We start from the raw sequence: 21,062 nt of genomic DNA, 5'->3' as shown, positions 1-21,062 counted from the left end.
CTTTCCAAACATATGTCCCGAGTGTCTACTGTGGGTAAGAACTGAGCGAGGTAGTGGGATAAAGAGAAGGAAATCTCAAGGAGTTCACTGGAGGAGAAGCCACATAAACACATCATTGTGTCACCGTTGGTGCAGGCAGTGATATTCACTAACTCACTGATTCCTTCACTGAGGGTGAGCAGGCAAAGGAAGAATACTTGCCATTGTCTTGAGCGTTCCAGAAGGCTTCCTAGAGGAGGCATTCAGTGGTCAAGTGCCTGGAGTTAGCTGGGTGAAGGCACTAGAGAGAGAAAGAGAGAGAGCGTGTTCCGAGCAAGGAATGCTGGATGGGCAGTTAATATCCATGAATTCATTCATTCAATCAGCAACTCTTCTGTGAGCCTCTGCTGTGTGTGGGTACAAGTCTGGATGCTGGAGAAAGAGAGCAGGGAACAAAATAGGCACCGCTCCCCCACCCCGTGCTCTGCTGGAGATTGCATTCTAATGGGGGGCAGGGGGAGACAGAGAGTCAACAGGAAAGTGTCTGTCAGAGGGTCCTAAGTGCTGTGCAGACAAATAAAGCAGGAACCTGGAATACCTGGTTTGAGAGGAGGGAGGCTTGGGTTTTCTTTAGGGTGGTCTCTGCTTCTTTAGGGTGGTCTCCGTGGAGGTGATATTTGACTCTGACGGAGGAAGTGAGGGAGTGGATCATACAGCATTGGGGGAAGGGCTTTCTGGCCTGAAGGTTGAGCAAATGCAAGTGTCCCAGGTGTGTGTGTGGTGGGCTTCAGGAATAGCCAGGAGGCAGCATGGCCGATCACAGGGATGAAGGGGTGAGAGACAGGACGGGAGGTCAGGGGCAGCGGGTGTCCCTGCAGGTAGGACTTTGGAGGCACAGCAAGGACTTTGACTTTTCTGTGCAATGAGACGAGAAGCCAGAGAGGTCTTTCTAAACTTCAAAAAAGGAAATATATTACCAAGAAAAAGACAGGTAAATGTGACTGCCTGTGCAAACTGGATCTTTTAATCCACATGAAAAATCTAAACAAAACAAAAGCACCCAAGCTGGTAGAAAACAGATATTTGCAACAAGTAAGGCAAGTGTAAAATCCTGATTCTACAAAGAGTTCGTACACGTTAAGAAGAAAAACAGTAAGAGCTCATAGAAGATTTAGGTACATAAAATTTAGAAACCTCTGTATGTCAAACAGCATAAAATTAAAAGGCCAAAACGACTACAAAATGTACACAGGTACGGCATGGGACGCACAGAGGTGTAAATGTGTAAATCCATAAGAAAAAATAAATACCACATTGGAAAGTGAGCCAAAGAGTTCATCAGATAGTTCCCAAGAGGAGGAATTAAAATCATTAGGAAAAATCTGAAAAATTATTGAATCTGAGTCACAAAGAGATGCTAAATAAAATAAGGTAGCATTTTTTTTTTTACACCTATCAAGTAGGCCAAAACTTCTTAATCAGATAAGGTACAACATTGGTGAATATGCCTGGAGATAGGCCTTCCTGCACATGGCTGTTGAGAAGGTAATGAGTGCGTGTTTTTTGGGTGATTCAGAGTCAAAGCGTCAGCAACGTCATCCCCTTTGACCAAGTAGCCTGCACTTTGGAAGTCTGTCCTTGGGAAATCATCCAAAAACAAATGCATGGACAACAACCTGAAGAGTCTAGTTCTCCAGGATTGTTCTTGAGCCTGAGTTGGGTCTTGGCCGCGTTTGGTAGCTGCACTGACTTAGAGTCGTGGGTGAGAGAAGGCAGACACCATCCTGGGTACCGAGAGAGAAATGCAAGGTGCCCTCAGATGAAAGTCTCTAGCAGCATTCCCGTCTACAGGGCAGCAAGCTAAGCTGACTACTAGAAGTGAAGACCAGGTAGCCTTTGTCTTGGAAGAAACTCAGCATCTCATTGGCATGAAAGGACATTTAGCCACTTTGCATGGGCTCCGACTCTACTAGTGTTTCAATCTGGAGTGGCTGCTCTGGGGTGTAACTTTCTCAAGTCATTAACATGCATTTGATTTCAGGGAGACTTCCAAAGGAGTCAGGCTTCCAGCTCTATCTAACCACCTCCGACAGTGCCCGTCCCAAGGTCAGCCAGCTCAATATGGACAATATCCCCCTATCCCCCTGAGACCAAAGCTGGATGCCACTACTGCAAAAATGAACATTCGTTCTGGGACTCTGGCCATGGAAAAGAATTTTCCACTGCACTGACCAGCATTCTGTCACAAGACCTCACTAAGAGTCCAGGTCTTATTTATAACAGAAAAAAAAAAAAGAGTCCAGAAACAATTGAAATATTTGGCAATAGGAGAATGGTTGAGTAAATTCTAGTATAACCATATATTGGAATGTTGTGCATCCATATAAAATGCTGTTTATCAACGGATTCAATATCTTGGGGAAAAGCTTATGTTATAATGTTTACTGAATTGTTGCAAAAGAAAAGCGAGAAATGACCGGAATGGCTATCAGCAGGGGAGTGGTTGAATAAATTGAGATACATCCATGCGGTGGAATATTACACATTTATATAAAAAATAAGTTAGATACGTATCTACTGACCTGGAAGGTGTCCTTGATGGATTGTTAAGTGAAAGAGCGAGTTGCAGAGAAGTGAACTAAACTCCAATCTCATTTTTAAAACAAAATAACAAAAATTCTCCCGGAATGTGTCTATTTGTTTGCATGAAAGAGAAGGTTCCAGAGCGACGCATACCTGCCTGTTAACCTCAGTGATTTAGGATTGGGTGGAAGGGAGAGAAACGAGAGATTATTTCTTCTTTATAACCTTTGTGTTGCATATATGTATATCTATGCATATTAAAAGTGCATATCGACTTTATTGACTGAAGAGTAATTTACAGAAAAAAAGAGCATGCACAATTATATACCCATTATCTCACCAACGTGAAATACGCATGGAAAAATCTAGAAAAATATAAATGAAAATATTAACAACAATTGCCTCTGGAAGGAAGGTGAGATTATAATCTTTCCTGTTTTTCTCTATTCTTGCCTATATTTTCCAAATTTTCTACACTGAGAAAAATGTATAAATGGCTGTTTAAGGTATAATGGCCTCCACCTTCTCACCCCCCAATCTTGCCTTTACTTCTGGCCACCTTGCCACCAGCCACCGGCCTTTTCTGAAATTTGTGTATCCATTCAGCAAATACTGAACTCGAGGCACTGGGATGAAGCAGGAGCCAGACAAAGCTCCTGCTCTCGGCGTTCTTACTCCAGAGGGACTGTTTAGACATCAGACAGTGTGACCTTCTCCAAGACCCTCATCTTAGCCTGTCTGTGGTGCTCACCACATCAGGTAACCTTCTCCTGTGCAGAATCACCCTCTGGTTCTCCTCCCACCATGCTGCCTGCCTCCCTGCTCCCTGCTCTGTCACCTTTCCTGTCCGCCGTACATGGAAAATGTTTCCCCGGACTCACTTCTGAGCCCCTTTCGCTTGCCTGTGCTGGGCTGAGCCAAGGCCGCAGTCTGGGAAGCTGGGATGGCGCTGAATGCTGCTATCTGATGTCCAGGAAACGAATGAGGCTAGCCCTTAAGATGTGGCTCCTGTGGGATCTGGACCCCAAATCCCTCTGTGCACCCCATTTAGCAGGGTACTGCCATGTGGTTGTATTTGCTTATGTGTAGGCTGTGATCTGAACCCCGTGGCCCATCACAGGGTCTAACCTAGAGGGATGAATGATTGAATGAATGAATGCATGAGTGAATGCATGACATGATACAGTGACACCACTGCGCAGGTTTTGGAACATGAGCTGAATAGATCTGGTGCTGCTGCCAGAGAGGGGAAGGTTAGGGAAGTGAACGAGGGGGCTCCTTTGTGGAGATAGAAGCTTTATTTCATTGTTATCATCGTTGACTACTTTTCTGGGTTCCGGGCCACTTAGGTCTTTTGTGAACTAAGTAGTGCAAGACCTTGTCCAGCTTTTCAATTATAGTGCTTGTTGTTTTTCTATCGGTTAGTAAAAGTTCTTTCTATATTAAGGATATTACTTTTCTACCTAACATTTTTATATGCCTTTTGATTTTGATTCTATTTTTGACATACAATGATCAGTACTTTTTGTATAAAACTATCAATCTCATAGTATCTTCCACAGCTTTTATGTTCAGAAAAATCATAGTTAGTTAATTATATGCCTATGTTTTCTTCTAATTATTTTTTGGCTTGATTTTTTTAAAACTTCGAATGCTTTATTCCTTCTGGAATTTATTTTAGTGTATGGTGTGAGTTGAGGATATAATTCTTTCCCCCAAACAGTTAATTAGTTGACCCTACAAAAATGGTTTTCTTTTTTCATTGATGTTTTAATGTTGTCTTACACACATTTCAGTTTTTATGTGTATGAAGGCAATTCTTGCAATAGTGTTTCCTGTTCTGCCTGTCCCCTCTTGGACCACCTCCACACCATTTTCATGAGTGTCATTTAGTGATCCTGTTTAGTATCTTGTAGGATAAGACGACTATATTTACTACTTTTTAAAAACATTGTGCTCTTTGCTGCGTCTGCTGTGAGGATGAAGACCATTCTCAGCAGTCAGACTGTGGACGACATTCCATCACTCTGAAGGGACCGCAGTTATCAGGAGGGTCCCAGGAGCACCCTGTGGAGGGACTTCAATCACAGCCATGTAGAGCTCAGTCTCCTTGGAAAGAAGAAGAGGCTTCGGGTGGACAAATGGTGGGGAGATAGGAAGGAGCTGGCTGTTGCCCGCACTATGTAGTCACGTACAAAACACGATCAAGGGTTACCTTGGGCGTCCGTTACAAGATGAAGTCTGTGTGTGCTCACTTCCCGTCCAAATCGTTATTCAGGAGAATGGTTCTCCTGTTGAAATCCGAAATTTCTTGGGTGAAAAATACATCCTCAGGGTTCGGATGAGGCCAGGTGTTGCTTGTTCAGTATCTTAAGCCCAGAAAGATGAGTTAATTCTTGAAGGAAATGATATTGAACTTGTATCAAATTCAGCTGCTTTGATTCAACAAGCCACAGCAGTTAAAAACAAGGATATCAGAACATTTTTGGATGGCATCTATGTTTCTGAAAAAGGAACAGTTCAGCAGGCTGATGAATAAGATCTAAGTTGTCCAGCTACAGAAATACCAAGATATCGGGTGCTTCCTCAGACTTATTTAGGATACTTTAAAGATGCAATAAAAGTCATGTATTGATTTGGAAAAAACACATAAATAAAGAAAGAAAACCTTTGCATTGTCTATGACTGTCGATTTGTCCAGTTAAACCTAGGTATTATTTTACTAAATTTAAAACAGGTCATCAAATTTTTGATCGGAATTGGATTAAGCTTATAAATTAACTTTTTAATAACTTTTCAAAAGGTTAATACTCTAAATTAACCTTTCAGTTGTTCGTCTTCCCACTCAAGATTATGCTATGTCTCTTTCATTATTCAAAAAATTTTATCCCTCTGTAAAAGTTATTTTCACACAGTGCCTGTATCTTCCTTATTAAGTTTATTTCTATTTCTTTCATGCATAATAAACACCTGTTTTCTTTATATTTTTGTCTGTCACTGGCATATAGAAATGTTTTTGATTTTGTATATTTATTTTGCATATGGTTACTGCACTGAAATTTCTTGTTAATTCTAATAGCTTTATAATTGAATCCCCTGGGTTTTCTGGGTATATTAACATATCATCTACAAACCATATTTTTGCTGGCTTCCTCATCATTTCCCTGTCTTGTGTCGCATGGGCTGGCTCTTCCAATAAGGCGTGAAATCTCAGAGGTGATAGTAGCATTTCTGTCTCATTCTTGATCTTAATCAGGTGTTTCACCGTAAGTGTGATGTAGGCCATTGTGGTTAAGGAAATATTCTTTTTCTAGTCCCGAATGCTTATTTTAATCAGGTTTACTCGTCTCGTTTTATTAAATGCCAATTTGGCATTTATTCAGAAGACCTTAACTTTTTTTTCTTTTAATGGGAGACTCTGCGTTAAGACTTTTTTTTTTTTCAATATTAAGGTCATTTTAGAGATTAACTGTCCTTTGTCAGTTCTTCCCCAAAGTGGGCTTCACAAAAGTTAGCATTGAGTCTGCTTATTAGCGTCATCGTTAAGAAGGTTGATCGGAAGTTGACTGCTTACGTTTGAGTCCCATCTGTGAGTAATGCTGGGACTTGGGCCCCCTTCCTTAATTTCCGCCGGACCCATCAGTGACCTTAGTAGACCTGTTGGGGTAGGTTAGTGGGACCAGAAGGCAGGCATGACGGGGCTGGAGAGTGAGTGGGAAGTAAGGACAGGGAGATAAAAATTATAGAGAGACTGTGCTTTCGAGAAATTTGACTGTGAAGGGGAAGCCAGAGACGAGGCTGGAGGGCGATGCGGAGGGGAGTGGGGATTGTTTTCTTAATGATAGATTCTTGAGCACATTTAAAATGGGAAGGTTCTAGTGGAGAGGTAACAAACATGTTAACATATGCGTATATAAGAGAGACATGTATAAGGTTCTTCAAGAGGAGGGAGGGATGGGATCCAATGGGCCCGTGCAAGTATTATGTTTAGATAAAAGGAATGGTGGTACCTCCGTAGGACGAGGGAAGACAGCGTGGGCTAGATGGCTTTGGAATTGGGAAGACCAGGGATCCCCACGGAGGGCTTTTATTTTCTGTGGAGAGTGAGAGGAAAGGATGGTAGCTGAGAGGAGGGGTCAGAAGAGTCAGGAGGCTGTGGAAGATGGAGAAGCATTGCCATAGTCATTCTGGCATCTGCTGTAAAGGGAAGCGCGTGGTCCTGGTTGCCTTTTCGCTCACACTCTGAGCCTTACTGTCCTACCTCGCGGAGTTGTTCTGAGGCTTGACTACCACGATGCACATGTCGTCACTTGGACAGTGCATGGCGCAGCACACTTGTACTCAGCGTCAGTCACCCATCTTCCCCGCCCCTGTGCCAAGCACAGGGATGGCCCAGAGGAAGTGCTTGGGAAAGCGGGTTCGTGATTCTCTAACATGTTGCTCCTGTCTCTCTGGAAGCGTCTAGGAGTTCTAGCCGCACTGAACTGCTCCCTTTCTCTCTCCCAGGCCAGAACTGCACGTTCCAACTGCAGGGTCCCAATGGGACTGTGGAGAGCCCAGGGTTCCCGTATGGCTACCCCAATTATGCCAACTGCACTTGGACCATCACCGCGGAGGACCAGCACAGGATCCAGCTTGTCTTCCAGTCCTTTGCCCTGGAAGAGGACTTTGACGTCCTGTCGGTGTTTGATGGGCCACCCCAGCCAGAGAACCTGCGAACCAGGTACCACCTCCCCCTTCCCTGTATCGAAGAGCTCGGCCCTGAGCCAAGCTCGCTGAGAGGAAGTACCCACTGGGTGAGAAGTTTGTGGTCATCAACAAAGACCTCTGTTTTTTATGAAGGCCGCCCTCAACTCCTCTGCTTTCTTTATGTTTCCCAGTTTGTTTGTCCTGCTTAGAAGCACCCAGAGGCAAGGTTAATGAGTAAGACGTTTGGGAAGACTCACTAGAAGATATAAAAGTGTTAAAGAGAAATTCAAATCTTTCTATTGAACCTGGTTTTGCATGCATATGGCTGTATATGTATGTATCTGTCAGTGTGTATTGTTTGCACACACAGAAATGTATTTTATCCTCTTGGGCCTAGAAGATAGAAGATGAAGGCGAATAGTAACTGTGTCTTGCATCCTGTACTTGGAAACCATCGATACTTTGTTGGAACTTGCCTTGCATTGCGTGGCCTGGGCTGTGGGTATAGAATCAGGAATTTGGGGAAGTTCCCCCTCTCTCAAACCCCGTCTCAGTTGATGGAACGGAAAACCATGGAGAAGGGGAGACTGCTTTTCTGTACCAGAGGGAGACAGGGATAGAAGCTACCACCTCTGCAGAAAGGGCAGATTTTTCTGGGGTAGATGTAAAGGTCCGGGAGTGATAGCTCTCAGGTTTTGTTGACGGCGACCTGTTGTGCTCCATTGCAAGCTTTGACCTGGTCCTGCCTGCCAGGCGTTGCGCTCCCCAGGAAGCCAAAGGGTTCATGGCTTACCAGCCAGGCCCTGGGCAACCCCAGTGCTAATGAATGGTGCACTAATGAGAGGTTCCCTGCCAAATCCTTAACCTTAAGTCTTTGTGTAAGATGCTAGGAGCAGGGTCACAAACAACACTGGCAGTTCAGCGCCAGTCCTTGTTTCTCTGGCTCCCTGCCCTCTCAGGGCAGTGCAGAGGTGAGGCTGCCAGGCCTGCAGCAGAGGTTTGGCACACAGTAGGTGTTCAGTGAACCATGGATGAAGGGACTGCCGTCTCCTCATTCATTCCACTAATATGTCATGAGCACCTAGTATTTCCAGACCCTGGCCTGAGTGCTGGGGAGATAGCAGTGAGCAAAACAAAGCTGCTGCCTTTGTGAAGGTTACATGCTAATGGGACTTGAAAATGTGAGGTTGAGTTCAAGGACATCGGGGCTGGAGATTTAACATTGGGAGACTGGCTAGTGCTTCAAACCATGAAACTGGGTGAAGACACAGGAAGGAGTCCTCCCGTCACATGTTGAGTTCAGGTGACACCATGCAGGGCACCTTCATAGACTTTTGATGAATGTCGAATGAGATAAACAGTCAATCAGACTAATGGACTGCTTGGCTGGGGTATGGATGGTCGGAGGCACACTCTCTAATTCTGCCTACGGGAGTTATTCCAGCTTCCGTGCTCTGAAAAGCAGTGTCCACGTACGTGTGATCAGGTCTCTATTTTCTGACCCTTGGGTTTGCTGGCTCTGGGAGTGACGTGTAGAAGACCCACCAGAGGTGGGGATTGCTCTGGCCTGGAAGGGTGGGGGTTTCCATGACCTGGGGAGGTGGTCCTGGCCGGGGAGGCCCTGGTTTATAGTCCTGGCCCTGGCACTCCCTGCTCTGGCCTACAAGCCGTTTGAGGAGGAGGCGCCCAGGTTTTGTATCTTCACGAGGTCATCCCTGCTTGGATTCCTCCTCTGCCGTCTTCCTGATCTGCTCGTTCCAGTTCACTTCAGAAATAGCCAAGGGCATGCAGGCTCAGCTAGGGGGAAGGGCTGGAAAGGGTCCTGTGCCTCTTAGCACCCCTAGAGAAGAGGAGCTCACACCTTGGAGGGCACTGGGGGGGAAGTGACCCCAGAGGGCCATCCACATAGCATCAGAATACGCGCTCCTTGAAGGTTGTGGAATGGCACTTCTTTGGGCATGTAGGGGGGGTACAGGTGTGTGTTTGGTGGGGACCCTTGGGTCTTTGCAAAATTTTTTATGTTCCTGTGTGGTTATTAGTCTACTCGTATTTTCTTCTTCTTCATAAATCAGTTTCTATGTGTATGTTTGTCTAGGAAATCATCCATGTTATGGAGATTGTCAAGGGTATCAGCATAGAATTGTATATAGTTTGCCCTTGCAATATTTCTATCCCCAGAGTATCTGGGGTCACACCCCTGCCTTTTCTCGTGTCTGCTCCTTTGCATTTGTGTTTTCTCTATTTTCACTTATTTAGTATTCCCAGAAGTTTGCCTATTTCATTGGTCTTTTTAAAACTCCAACTCTAGGGCCATGAATTTTATTCCTTCCCTATTATAGAACTTACTGACTCTGCTTTTACCTTTATTCATTCTTTTCTCCCATTCACCTTAGGCCCATATGGTTCTTTTGCTGATTTTGTGAATTGAATTAGTTTCATTATTTTTGTTTGATAATGAAACATTAAGAGGCATTTTCCCCTAAGTACGACTTTGACCATATCCCATTAATTTTGATGGATAGTCGTTATTGCAGAAAGAGTCTCTAATTGCCTTTTTTTCCTTCCTTGACTCTAGGGTTTTGTTTTTTTTTCCTCTCAAATTTTCCAGTAATTTTTTTTTATACTTAAGAAATTATTATGTAGTTGTATTGCATTATGATCAGATCATGATTTCCACTTTGAAGAATTTGTTGACTTTTTCCCCACAGTATAAGATCTTTTTAATGTAAATGTCATGTGAGTATTTGAAAAGAACATCTATTTTGTGTTTGAAGGGTAAAAAAAATTCATGTTATTAATATTATTTAATTTTTCTACTTTCTTATTTACCATCTAAATAATATTTGTCAAGGATTATCAGTGTATTGTTTTTACATTTTCATTATTGTTTTTTGGTCAATTTCTTCTTTTATTCCTATATCTTTAAAAATGTATTTTGATGCTATACTCTTCAATGTGTAAGTATTTTTAAACTTTAGATCTTCAGGGGGAATTATATATTTTTTCAATATAAAAATTATCTTTATCCTGAAATGTTTTTGCCTTAACTTGTACTTTGATACGAATGGTTCTGCTTTTCTTTTCTTTTAGGTTTGCTTTTATTGACTTCATCTTTGCCAATTGCTCTATTATTAATATTTCTATGTCATTGTTTTAGGTGTACCTCTTAGTACAGCATATAGTTGGATTTTTAAATCTTTCCTGAGAGTCTATTCTTTAACAGAAAAGTTTAATTCACTCACATATTTTTGGTGATAACGGACATATTTGCTCTCATGTTATATTTGTATAATACTTAATACTGTCTGTTTTTAAGCTTTGCTACTATTCCTTTTCTCTGTTTTCAGGGTAAGTTTTCTTTGCCTTTTCTATGACTTTTATTCTACTGGTGGTTAAAGTTACTTCTGCAAAACGAATTTTAAACTTTATTTCTCTGTCAGCATCTTGTCTAGTTAGCCTTTTTCTTAATCAGGTCTAACTGTCATTGCATCTTCTAGAAATTTCTTAGTGTTTGTAGCATGTAGTGTCTGTCTCTTTTTCCTAGTTTCCAATATGGACATACATAGTCTCTCTTTTTATCTACCTTGGATTATTTCCATGAGTATTTAGGGGTCAGTTGAAGGGGAGCTTAACATGTTGTCTTGCCTGTCCATCTTGAACGGGAAATTTCTCTTAAGATCTTTATTCTTTTTGATGCTATTGTGAATAGAATTATTTTTAATTTAATTTTATTTTTGGATTATTCATTGCTAATATATAGAAATGTAATTGATTTTTGTGTATTGATCTTGTATCCTGTGACCTAGCTGAACTTGTTATTAACAGTTCTAATAGTTTTTTTTATATCTGCAAATCAAAACAGTTTTAGTTGTTCTTTGCCAACCTAGTTGTCATTAATTAATTGTACTGGACAGAACCTTCTGTATAATATTGAATAGAAGTGGTGAGAGTGGACATCTTGCCTTGTTCCTGATCTTAAAACATTTAGTCTTTCCCACTAAGTATGATGTTAGCTGTAGGTGTTTGGTAGATAGCTTTCTAATGAAGGTTTGAAGCAGAGGATTTGGGCATGATCTGATTGCAGTGTGGAAAATGCACGGGGGTGAGGTCCAGACCTATGACTGCCAGGCCAGGCGAGAGACTGTGGTGGCCTAAACCTTCGCAATGAAGAGAGACGATGGTGTCCATTTATATGATGTTATGGGAACGTGTTGTCCCCGGAGTTAAGAGTGGATTTATAAGGACTGTGGAATGGGAGTAAGAAAAAGGAAGGGGTGGAGGATGACTCCACAGTGTCTGGCTTGGAAGCAGGGAACAAGCCAGATGGGGCTACAGTGAATTTCAGTCTCCAATGAAATGTGTTCTCACGGCATAGCAGGGGATTTGCTGCACTGACGGTATCCTTCATTCGTCTAGCTGAACAGGTAGGTCACCTCCTCTCCCAGTGTTTTCCTAGGAGACAGTAGGGTACAGTGGGGACAGGCCTAGATTTATACTCAGCTCGGTTCTCCATTTATTTGTGCTGTGACCTGTGCAAGGTTGGGCTTCTCTGAGCCTCATCTATAAAATGGAGGTGACACTGACGTGCCTCACAGGGTTGTTGGATATGAGCCACCTGCTGCAGATTCCTCAGTGCTCCGTACACATTTGCCGTTTTCCCTGCCCTTTTGTGCTCAGGACCTAGGAATTTGGACTGTTCCAGAGGGCTTTGGTGCCGTCTTGACACTTTCCCTGTGGCTCCACCATTAGGCCTTTGTAGATCAGGGGATGCAGATGTGGTTACAGACACTGGAGAAGGTATTGGGCGCAATGGGAGTCGTCCTCTGTGGGTGGCGTTACTGATCGCGTGGGAGCCCGAGTGGGGCAGGACCACCAGGAAGCCTAGAGTGGGTTTCTCTGTGTGTGTATCCCTCAGGGCTCTCTGTGCTGATTGTCTATAGCTTGACAGGCATAAGTTTTGCGCTTCTGCTGTCTGTGTATTTTTAATGCATTTCTCTTTTCTTCTCTTACTTCCAACACTGTTTTGCGTTACTTATGGATGCGTTCCAGCGAAAGGTGGAAGAGTCCACTCTCCACCCCAGTCCCCAAGCTCCTTCAGCTCATCTTTCTCCAGCTGCGTTCTCATGGGTTGTGTTGATAGCAACAAGCTTCCCTCCTGCTTAGGTTCAAAGCTCCTTGAAGCTGGGAGTCAAGCCTCCTACTAGGTTGCACTGTGGCAGAGCCATGCAGTGAAATAAACATCTTGCAGGTGGATGACATGGGTTTCATGAGTTTCCAGCTCTTCCCTGGGTACTTGGCATTGGCAAATCCCTTCCACTCTTATCCTCAGTACCCTCATCTGTGAAGTGGGTGTAGCAATGTCTACCTCGTAGGCTGCTTGGGGAGGTTTAATGAAATAATATGTGTAAACTGCTTTGAACTGGGATGAGGTGTAAACAAAAGGAGTACTTGTATGTTTGTAGAAAAAAATAGAAAACAATTAAGCACACACACACACACACACACACACACCCCTCTCATAAAATGAACGTTATGAGGTAGAACAGTGATTCTCAGCTGAAGATGATTTTGAACTCCTGGGGACAAGTGACAGTGTCTGGAAACATTTTTGACTGTCACAACTGAGGAGGGGCTATGGCATCTAGTGGGTGAGGCCGGGGGTACTGCTAATCATCCCGCCATGCACAGGACAGCTCTTCCCCCCCACCCGAATACATATGCCAGTAGTGCTAAGGTTGAAAGGTCTAGGTAACTGAGGAGTTCAGGCCTTTAGCATCAGACATACCCGGGTTCTAATCCTACTTTAGTGACCTTGGACAAATGAGTCAACCCATCTGAGCCTCAGTTTCCTCCTCAGCTCTCAGTGGTGTCAAGCTGCACCTGGCATCATCTATGAAGAGGTGCCAACAGGCACCGCACAGCTGGTTCTCTGTGCAGGTGCCATTCATCTCCCAGCGACCCTGTTTCTCCAGCAGGAGTTCATAGCCATCTTCTTGAAAGCATCTCACATTTCATCTGGAGCTATTCACAAGCAGCGATATCCCAGGGTGCCAGGAGGCAGTGTCTGGCTGCTTGAAATTAAATTTACAATAGAAGCTGATCAGATTCTTCTCATAATGGATCAGGGTGGGAAATGGGAGTAGAAGCTGATCCTGAAGGCCGGGGAGCCTGTAAGAGCTTGGAAATTAGCAAGGAAAGAACAAAGAGCCTTCCAGAGAATGCAGTGTCAGCCCTGCCTGGATAAATGACTGCAACAATCCCCACATCTCTGCTTTCGCACAATTAGATGGCCTTTCTGTGCTGGCAGACGTCCGATTGCATTGCGGTTTAATGTGGAATGAAGTTTTCTAATGGAACACAAGCGAATATAATCTATGGAGACGTTGCTAACAAACTGCCTCTCTGTATATTGGAGGGTTTATAGGGTGCTGGTGATGACTGCACCAGTTAAGCACAGCTCAGCATCCTCTAATTTAGACATTTGGGCTCCAGTTATGAGAAGCACTACAACTCTTTCCCTCAATTACTGGCAATACACATTCTGTCATCGGCCTAAGGTGGAATGCAGTTAGTCATTTGGAGCTGGTTGCAGATTTCACTCAACTGGCGTTAGACACCTGTTTGGAAGTTGTAAAAAAATATATCAATTTGCCAGATTTACTGTCTTCTTATTATGAATATATATCATAGCCCATAAAGGACCTGCATGTTGATTCCTTAAAAAGTTTGCCTTGTACATCAGTGGAGTTGTCCTTGGAGGGTCCTCTCCACAGAGAGCCTCGAAAATGTGCTCTTGTGGGCAGGAAGTGTCTGGGAGGACCCATCGGGATGAGGGAGCATTTCCCGTTTAGAGAGAGGACACGAGAACAGGGAAAGAAGAAATGATAACCCCGAACACCTATGATGGGCCAGCCACTATGCTAGACATATTCATTCATTCATTCATTCATTCATTCATTCACTGTCATTTATTCAAGATTGATTGAATGCCTGCCAGGAACACCAGGTGTTGAGATCTTTGTACATTCTGATCTGTGGGCCTGGGATGCTGCTCCCTCATCTGCCCTTTGGTTCGGTTACCGCCTCACTCATTCTTCAGATCACAACTCACTTGTCACTTCCTCACCCAGGGAATCCTCTGAGATACCGCCACTTCTCAACCTGGTCAAATTAGATGGTGATACCCCTTCAGATTACCTGTATCCGTCCTTCATGGTTTTACATGTGTGTGCGTGCTGTAACTTGATTTATGCCCACCTCTCCCAAGACTGTAAGCTCCTTGACTACAGGGGGATTGTTTCTATTTCACTTTCCATGGTATCTCCAGGGCCTGGCTCATAGTAGGTGTTCAACAAATATTTAAGGAGTGAGTGAACGCTCTCTGGAGGAATAGGGCATGGAAGGAGGGATAGGGAAAGTGTTTCGTGCTAAGGGAATAGTATGTACACAGGTCCAGGCAAAACTGAGGGAAAGGTGAGGTGCAAATGGAATCGGTTCATTGTGGGTCGGGTGTCATGGGGAGGTGGGAGCGTGGCTGGGCCCGATCACCAGGGGTCCTATTTGCCATACTGGGGAGCTTGTGCCCTATCCCAAGGGAAGTGGAGACACCCACAAAGTCTTAAGCAGGCACTGCAGGTGTTATGTAGTAATTCAACAACACCCCCGTGAGATGGGTAGTATTAATTGCAGAGGTTAAATAAGCGTTAAGAGCTCTGAGCTGCTAAGTGGCTAAGGGAGGAGTGGCCCCGGGTCTCCTAGAGCCAGGAACCTGCTTTCTTCCCCAAGCCAAGAAGCTGCCTCGCTGCTGGGGACTCATTTGCATTTGCTCCATTTCCTTTTTAAAAATCGATTCCGTTTTCCTTGTTAAGCAGTTTCTTTAAAACAGTAAAAGTCACAGGAACTTGCTACTTTTAAAAAGTTAAGGAGTGCAGCAGTGTATCGCGTAAAAAAACTCAACTGCCTCCTAAAAACGCAGCCCTGCTCCCTGGAGGTAACCGCTGTTAACAGTTTGGTGTGTGTCCAATTTCTTTTTAACTACAGATTCATTAAACTGCCCATGAGGCTTATTGGGACATCCATCAGCCCTTTAAAAATTGTTCTGATGAATTAAGTGTAAACTAATTAGAAACATGGATTCAATTACCCTCGAAACACACAAGGGTTTAATAATTAATAGGAAGAGGGCTTGAGGCCAGAGGCATTATGGATTTGATCAAACCCCTAATATCTGAAAAGTAAATATGTTTGATTCATCCTAAATGCTGGCAGAGTTGCCATCCGGAGGCAAACCTGTTGGTAGGAGTTTTGTATTTAATCAGAAAGTTATCTGTGATTAATCAGGAGTCAGCCGAAGAGGGGAGAGCTGAGCCTGCCTGACGGACAGGCTGCCTGCGACCGAGCAGCGGCTTGTCTGTCTGGGTTAGCACTGGCGGCTTTCCTCACGATTGTTCACCAGGCAAGCTTTGGGGGATCCACTGAGGTCCCCAGTGAGATCACTGACACTTACTGTGGGCCTACAGCATCTAGGGAGCAGTTCTGGGACAAGAAATACTGCAGGGCTTTGGGGGGAGGGAAGGACATTCTGTTTAATCTCCTTGAACTGTGAACTATGGTGACTTAGAGAGACTTAGAGGAGGGTTGGGCGGTTGGAATAAATATTTACCTGCTGTTCGCCAGGTGCTTTATGGACAATATCTCATTTAATCTTCAGAATTATCCTGGTGATAAGAATTATTACTTCCATTTTTATTACTAAGAAAACTGAGTCTCCCACAAGCTACATGCCTTGGGGCAGCTGTATTTAAACTCCCAGATTTGCTTGACACCCAAATTCACACAGGTTGGCACAGCCACACCATGACTGGAGGGGGTTGTGGAAGGGGAGGAAGCAGAGTCTGCCGGGATTGTGGCTCGGGAAAGCAACTGCTGTGACCCAGGGGGCAACCGCGTGCTCCATCCCTAATGCCAAAGGGTGGGTGTGGGGGGAGGGCCTGGCAGACGGTGATATACAAAGCCAGGTGGGCAGCAGTGTTGGGGGCCTGAGCAATCTCTCCACTCAGAGTAGGACCCTGTGGTTCAACGTCAAAGTCAGTTTTTGTGGCAAAGCCTCCCCTTGCTTATTTGCCAAATCTGCTAGTTAATAGCGGCCAAAATTTAAATTCCTCTCTTGGACCAAAAGGGCTGTGCTGCCTACACCCCTCCCCATGATGGATCCTGCCCACAGTGTCAAAGGAGTTGGTCAAAGAGGGGACATTCCCCCAGAATGGAGTTGGCCACCCCTTGACCCTCATCTCCCCCTTCGTTGTAAGTGGTGGCCAACAGGGCTGTTGCTGACATAAGAAAGTGTCTCCTTCTTTACCCTCAACGCTTATTCTCTGAACCTTTGGGACAGCAGAAAGCACTGTGCAAGGGGCCCTGTCACCTGGGGATGGTGTCCGCAGGGTCCAGGCAGGCTTGGATATGTAATTCTAGAAATGACTGTTTCCTTGTTAGCAGATGTGCTACCCAAACAACAGCTCCCAAGTGTTGAGCGCCTTGTTCCCTTAGAATTAAATAAAGTAAATAGAAAAGAAAACCAATTCTCAGCACTTAAGTGAAAAGGAGCCAAGTTATTGCTTCCGGGGGTGGGTCTGAGCTGATGTGGTACCAGAGGCAGACCTGGGGCAAGGAGGCCTGGGTTCTGTCTCAGCTCAGCCGCTGGTTTGCCTGTGATCTTCACCAAATCCTGTTCCCTCTGGGCGCCAGCTGCATTCTCTTGTCTTATAAATTGAGGACTTAAGTTTTAGGAGAACTCCAAAGCATCTTCGGGCTCTGAAATTGTGTGATTGAGTGACGCTGGAGATGTATGTAGAAGGGCCATAAGACACCCCTGATTTTCTTGGGTTATTTCTGCCTGACGCAGGTACTGCTTTGGCTGTTTCAACAATTCTGCCATTTGTCTTTGGCATCAGGGTTTATTTTCCAATGGCCTGTTAAGCAGTGTGGCAGAGAAAGCTAACTGTCCACCATCATTCTTGCTCCTCTTCCACAGTGTAAAGTTGTCCATGGGAAGCAGCTGTCCAGCTAGGAATGATATTTCCCAGACTCCCTTGCATCTAGGTGGGGCCGTGTAGCTTAGTGGTCAGTAGGAAGTGGACAGAAGTCTTAATGTACATCCCTCCCAGACCTGGCCTAGAAAAGCTCCCCTGTCATCTCCTTTCTTTCCTTGGAGACAGAATTAAGAATCCTTGTCGCCTGGATGACTTTATGAAGAACTCAGCCCTCCCCCAACTGCTGCTGATTGGCTGGATTTTACACAAACTTAGACTTCTGAGAGGCCAGGGTTTTTTCTACCGTGTTTCCCCAAAAATAAGACGGGGTCATATATTAATTTTTGCTCCAAAGGTGCATTAGGGTGTATTTTCAGGGGATGTCTTATTTTTTCATGTACAACAATCTACATTTATTCATATACAGTCATGTCATCTTCTTCTGGAACATCGTCGTAATGTACTAAATGCATCCGTCTGGCTGACGATCTTAACTGGGGCTTATTTTGGGGGAAACACAGTATCACTGTAGCTTAGCTAGCGTCCCCTTAGTCAGTCAGTCATTGCAAGCTCTGAGTCTTGGTATGTAAGAATTATTTTAGAACCTAGAGGTAGGTGAGGATTCCAGGCAGCAGAGTCTACTAGAATTGACCCTTCATCTTGTTTACTTTGAGGCAGATGAGGCTCCGGGATTGTCTGGCCTTTGTGCCTAAAACGAGGCTGTTGTCCCATAAGTGCGTTATATCTGAAAGCAACTTTTTGTGCTTCTGACTTTTGGTGGCGCCTCCTTGGCACCAAAATGTGGTTCTGGTCGTAGGCCTGACCCCCATCCCATCCCCGGCAGCCCCCGCTGAGCACACAGTGTGGTGTCGTGGTTAGGAGACAGGCTCTGGAGCCAGCCTGCTGGGGTTCAGGCCTTTGCTCTGCTTCTTCCTGGCTGTGTGACTTTGAGGGAGTCACTTCTCTCTGAGTCTCAGTTTCTACAGCACCAAGTTGGGATTATAGTAGTATCTCCCTTGCAGGGAAGTTGTGAAGATTCAGCTACCCAACAAAGCAGGGGTGCGTGAAGATGCTGGGCATGGGAAAATGAGCTTTTCCAAAGCTCACCTCTCCCAACTGCCTCCACTGCCTCCACTCTGGTCCAGGCCACTGTCATCTCCTGCCACAGGGATCACAACAGCCTCCTCCTGGTCTCCCTGCTATTACCTTTGCCACCTTCAGAGCGATGCTTAATACCAGAGCTAGAGGGATCTTTCATTCTTCCCTTTTTAAAGAATAAAGTTTTAATGAAAACAAATAGAAATAGTTCTAAATGTAGAGAAAAGTTGTGACGATGGTACAGAGTTCCTATACACCCCTCCCCCAGATTCCCTTATTATTAACACCTTACATTTGTCACAACGAATGAACCAGTATTGATAGATCGTTATTAACTCAAGCCCACGTTTTATTCACCTTCCCTTAGTTTTTATGTAACCTCCTTTTTCTGTGCTAGGATCCCATCCAGGGATCCCATTTTGTTCAGCTGTCATGTCTCCTAAGGCTCCTTTTGGCTGTGACAGTGTCTCAGACTTTTCTTGTTTTTCAGACTGACAGTTTTGGGGATGTCAGTACCTGACAGGGCTGGTCAGGTACGTCCTTGTGCAATGTCCTTCTGTTGGGATTTGTCTGATGTTTTCCTCATGATTAGACGGGAGTAGTATGCTTTTGGAAGGAAGACCACGTTTTCATCACATCCTATCAAAGATACATGCTGTGAACATGACTTACCCCTGGTGATGTTGACCTTGATCGCCTGGCAGAGGTCGTGTCTGTCAGACTTCTCCGCTGTAAAGGGCCCCCCCACCCCCGCACTGTCCTCTTTGGAAGGAAGTCACTCTGTGCGGCCCACACCTACAGAGTAGGGTCTTGTTTCACCTGGAGGGCAGAGTATCTACATAAATTATTTGGAATTCTTCAGGAGAGGTCTGTTTTCCTCCATTTATTGATTTATTTATATCAGTATGGATTCCTGGCTATTTGTGTTATACTTTGGGTTATAATCCAGGACTAGGTTATTGATTTTGTTGCTCAAAGCGTCCCAGCCTCGGCCGCTGGGAGCTCTGCTCCTGCTGTTGCTGCTGCTACTGCTGTTTTCCCAAAGCTCCTTGGAGACGTGAGCTTCGGTTCCTTTCCCTGGAAAATGGTCTTAGGAACCAAGGTGGGTGTCCTCAGTCCTCTTGGGGTGTCATTGGTTCTAGGCCCGCTCAGCCAACAGAGCAGGGCAATAGCGGTGTGTGTACTAACCCCTGGATGTGCACATGTCTGCAAGTGTTTTCTCTGTATCCATCTGGGTCTGCGCTCAGCTAACCCTGAGTTCACACTGAAGTCCCCAACACTAAGCCTGTACCACCTGGGTCCTTCGAAACTCCGCCCCGTGCTTATCTGGAACCTTTCACTCCAACAGTGAGAAACCTGGCTCCCGCCATCTGCCATCCATTTACTTAATTGTTCAGTTCCAGGATACATGTAGAGTAGTGTCAGAATTGTTCATCCGTACCCTAGTGGGAAACCTTTTCAACTAGAGAACAGTGATTATGTGCGGTTCTTTTTGCCTTCGTCTTACGGATTCTCCTCATTCTGAAAGTTTCTTAGATAAACACCATGAAGAAAATACACATCAAGGAAGGGGTATGATGTGTAAAGGGAGAGGCTTTAATAGGGTGGCCAAGGAAGCCATCTCAAACAAGGTGACTTTGGAGTAAAAACCTGAAACAAGGTGAATTTGGTGTCTCCACCTATTTTCAGGTGGCTTCAGGGCACCTGCGGTGTTGGGTTGTGTGTTTATGTGTGTTTCCTTTCTCTGGGTCCATCTGGTTTTATTAAGGAACTTTAAGGGAGAGGAAACATACTCATTGGTAACTTCAGGTGACATGCTAGACACTGGCACACGATGGCACCTGTCCCCCAGGAGCTGTGCTGACTGGGGTTCCCAGGGTCACATGATAAAGGCAGTGAAAACTGTAGAGCTAGAAACCACAGACGTGATTTCTGACCTCATGATGCCCCTGAGCATCTGAGAAGCCGACCTGTAGTGTCCTGAATCCTGTACGAAGGAGAAGATGTTTTCACAAGGTTCATATCAGCGAGCTTCTCGCCATCTGGCAGTGGCTTTCACTGTCCCCTCCTGATTTACTCCGCCCCATCACCATGGCCACTTTCATCCCTTAATAAGCAGTGGTGGTCTTACCATGCAGCTTTATCAAGGAAGAAAATCTCTATATTTGGCCCTACCTTCCCGATTTGAGTATTTTGTCCCAAAAGGCTCTCAACTAGTGAGAGGGGGGCTTTGCGATGCCCCGGGTAGTTGGTAGAAGCATATCCACTCTCCCTCTTCTCCAGAGTCCTACAGTCACATACAGCAGACAAGGTGGATCTGAGACTTACACAAACCCTACGCAGCAAAGGGGAAAGGTGACAGCTCCCTGCTCCAGTAGTCCAGCTGTGTTTCCATTATAACAGGACTTCATCATGGTTCATAGCTAAATTCAGAAAATGAGGGAAATCTGTCCAGACCCTTGGTAGGTGGGAAAAAGGAGACAAGAGGAGTTCTTGCAGTCCAGGGTGGGTTTGGAAATATGCGCCAGCTGCAAGGCTCCAGCCTCTAAGAGCCCGGCGTTGCTCCTCCTAACCCTGATTGGTTGTTAAAGCTACCCGGGCACATTTGTGTGATTCACTTCTCTCATTCATCCAATAAGAGTCTTTGTCTCATTCTACAGAGGAGAAAGCTCAGGTTCAGAATGA

General features: G+C 44.8%; 1 protein-coding gene and 1 pseudogene across 5 annotated transcripts in view; both read left to right on the top strand.

Moving 5' to 3' along the window:
* Positions 1 to 5,119, top strand: part of LOC148755671 (large ribosomal subunit protein uL6 pseudogene) — a 55,102-nt pseudogene extending 49,983 nt beyond the window's left edge.
* CSMD2 (CUB and Sushi multiple domains 2) overlaps positions 1 to 21,062 on the top strand; it is a 577,361-nt gene that overhangs the window by 51,438 nt on the left and 504,861 nt on the right. For all 5 annotated transcript variants that reach the window (XM_088791016.1, XM_088791015.1, XM_088791014.1 and 2 more), the window contains exon 2: positions 7,069 to 7,285. In XM_088791016.1, the coding sequence (XP_088647142.1) occupies positions 7,069 to 7,285 (217 nt within the window). The remainder of the gene's footprint in view (positions 1 to 7,068; positions 7,286 to 21,062) is intronic.

The sequence above is a fragment of the Rhinolophus sinicus genome, chromosome 14 (genome assembly GCF_057876585.1).
Source record: "Rhinolophus sinicus isolate RSI-liver-muscle chromosome 14, RSI-T2T, whole genome shotgun sequence".
Taxonomy (NCBI): Eukaryota; Metazoa; Chordata; class Mammalia; order Chiroptera; family Rhinolophidae; genus Rhinolophus; species Rhinolophus sinicus.
Note: the sequence above shows the minus strand (reverse complement) of the source record. Positions and strands in the feature narration are given on the sequence as shown.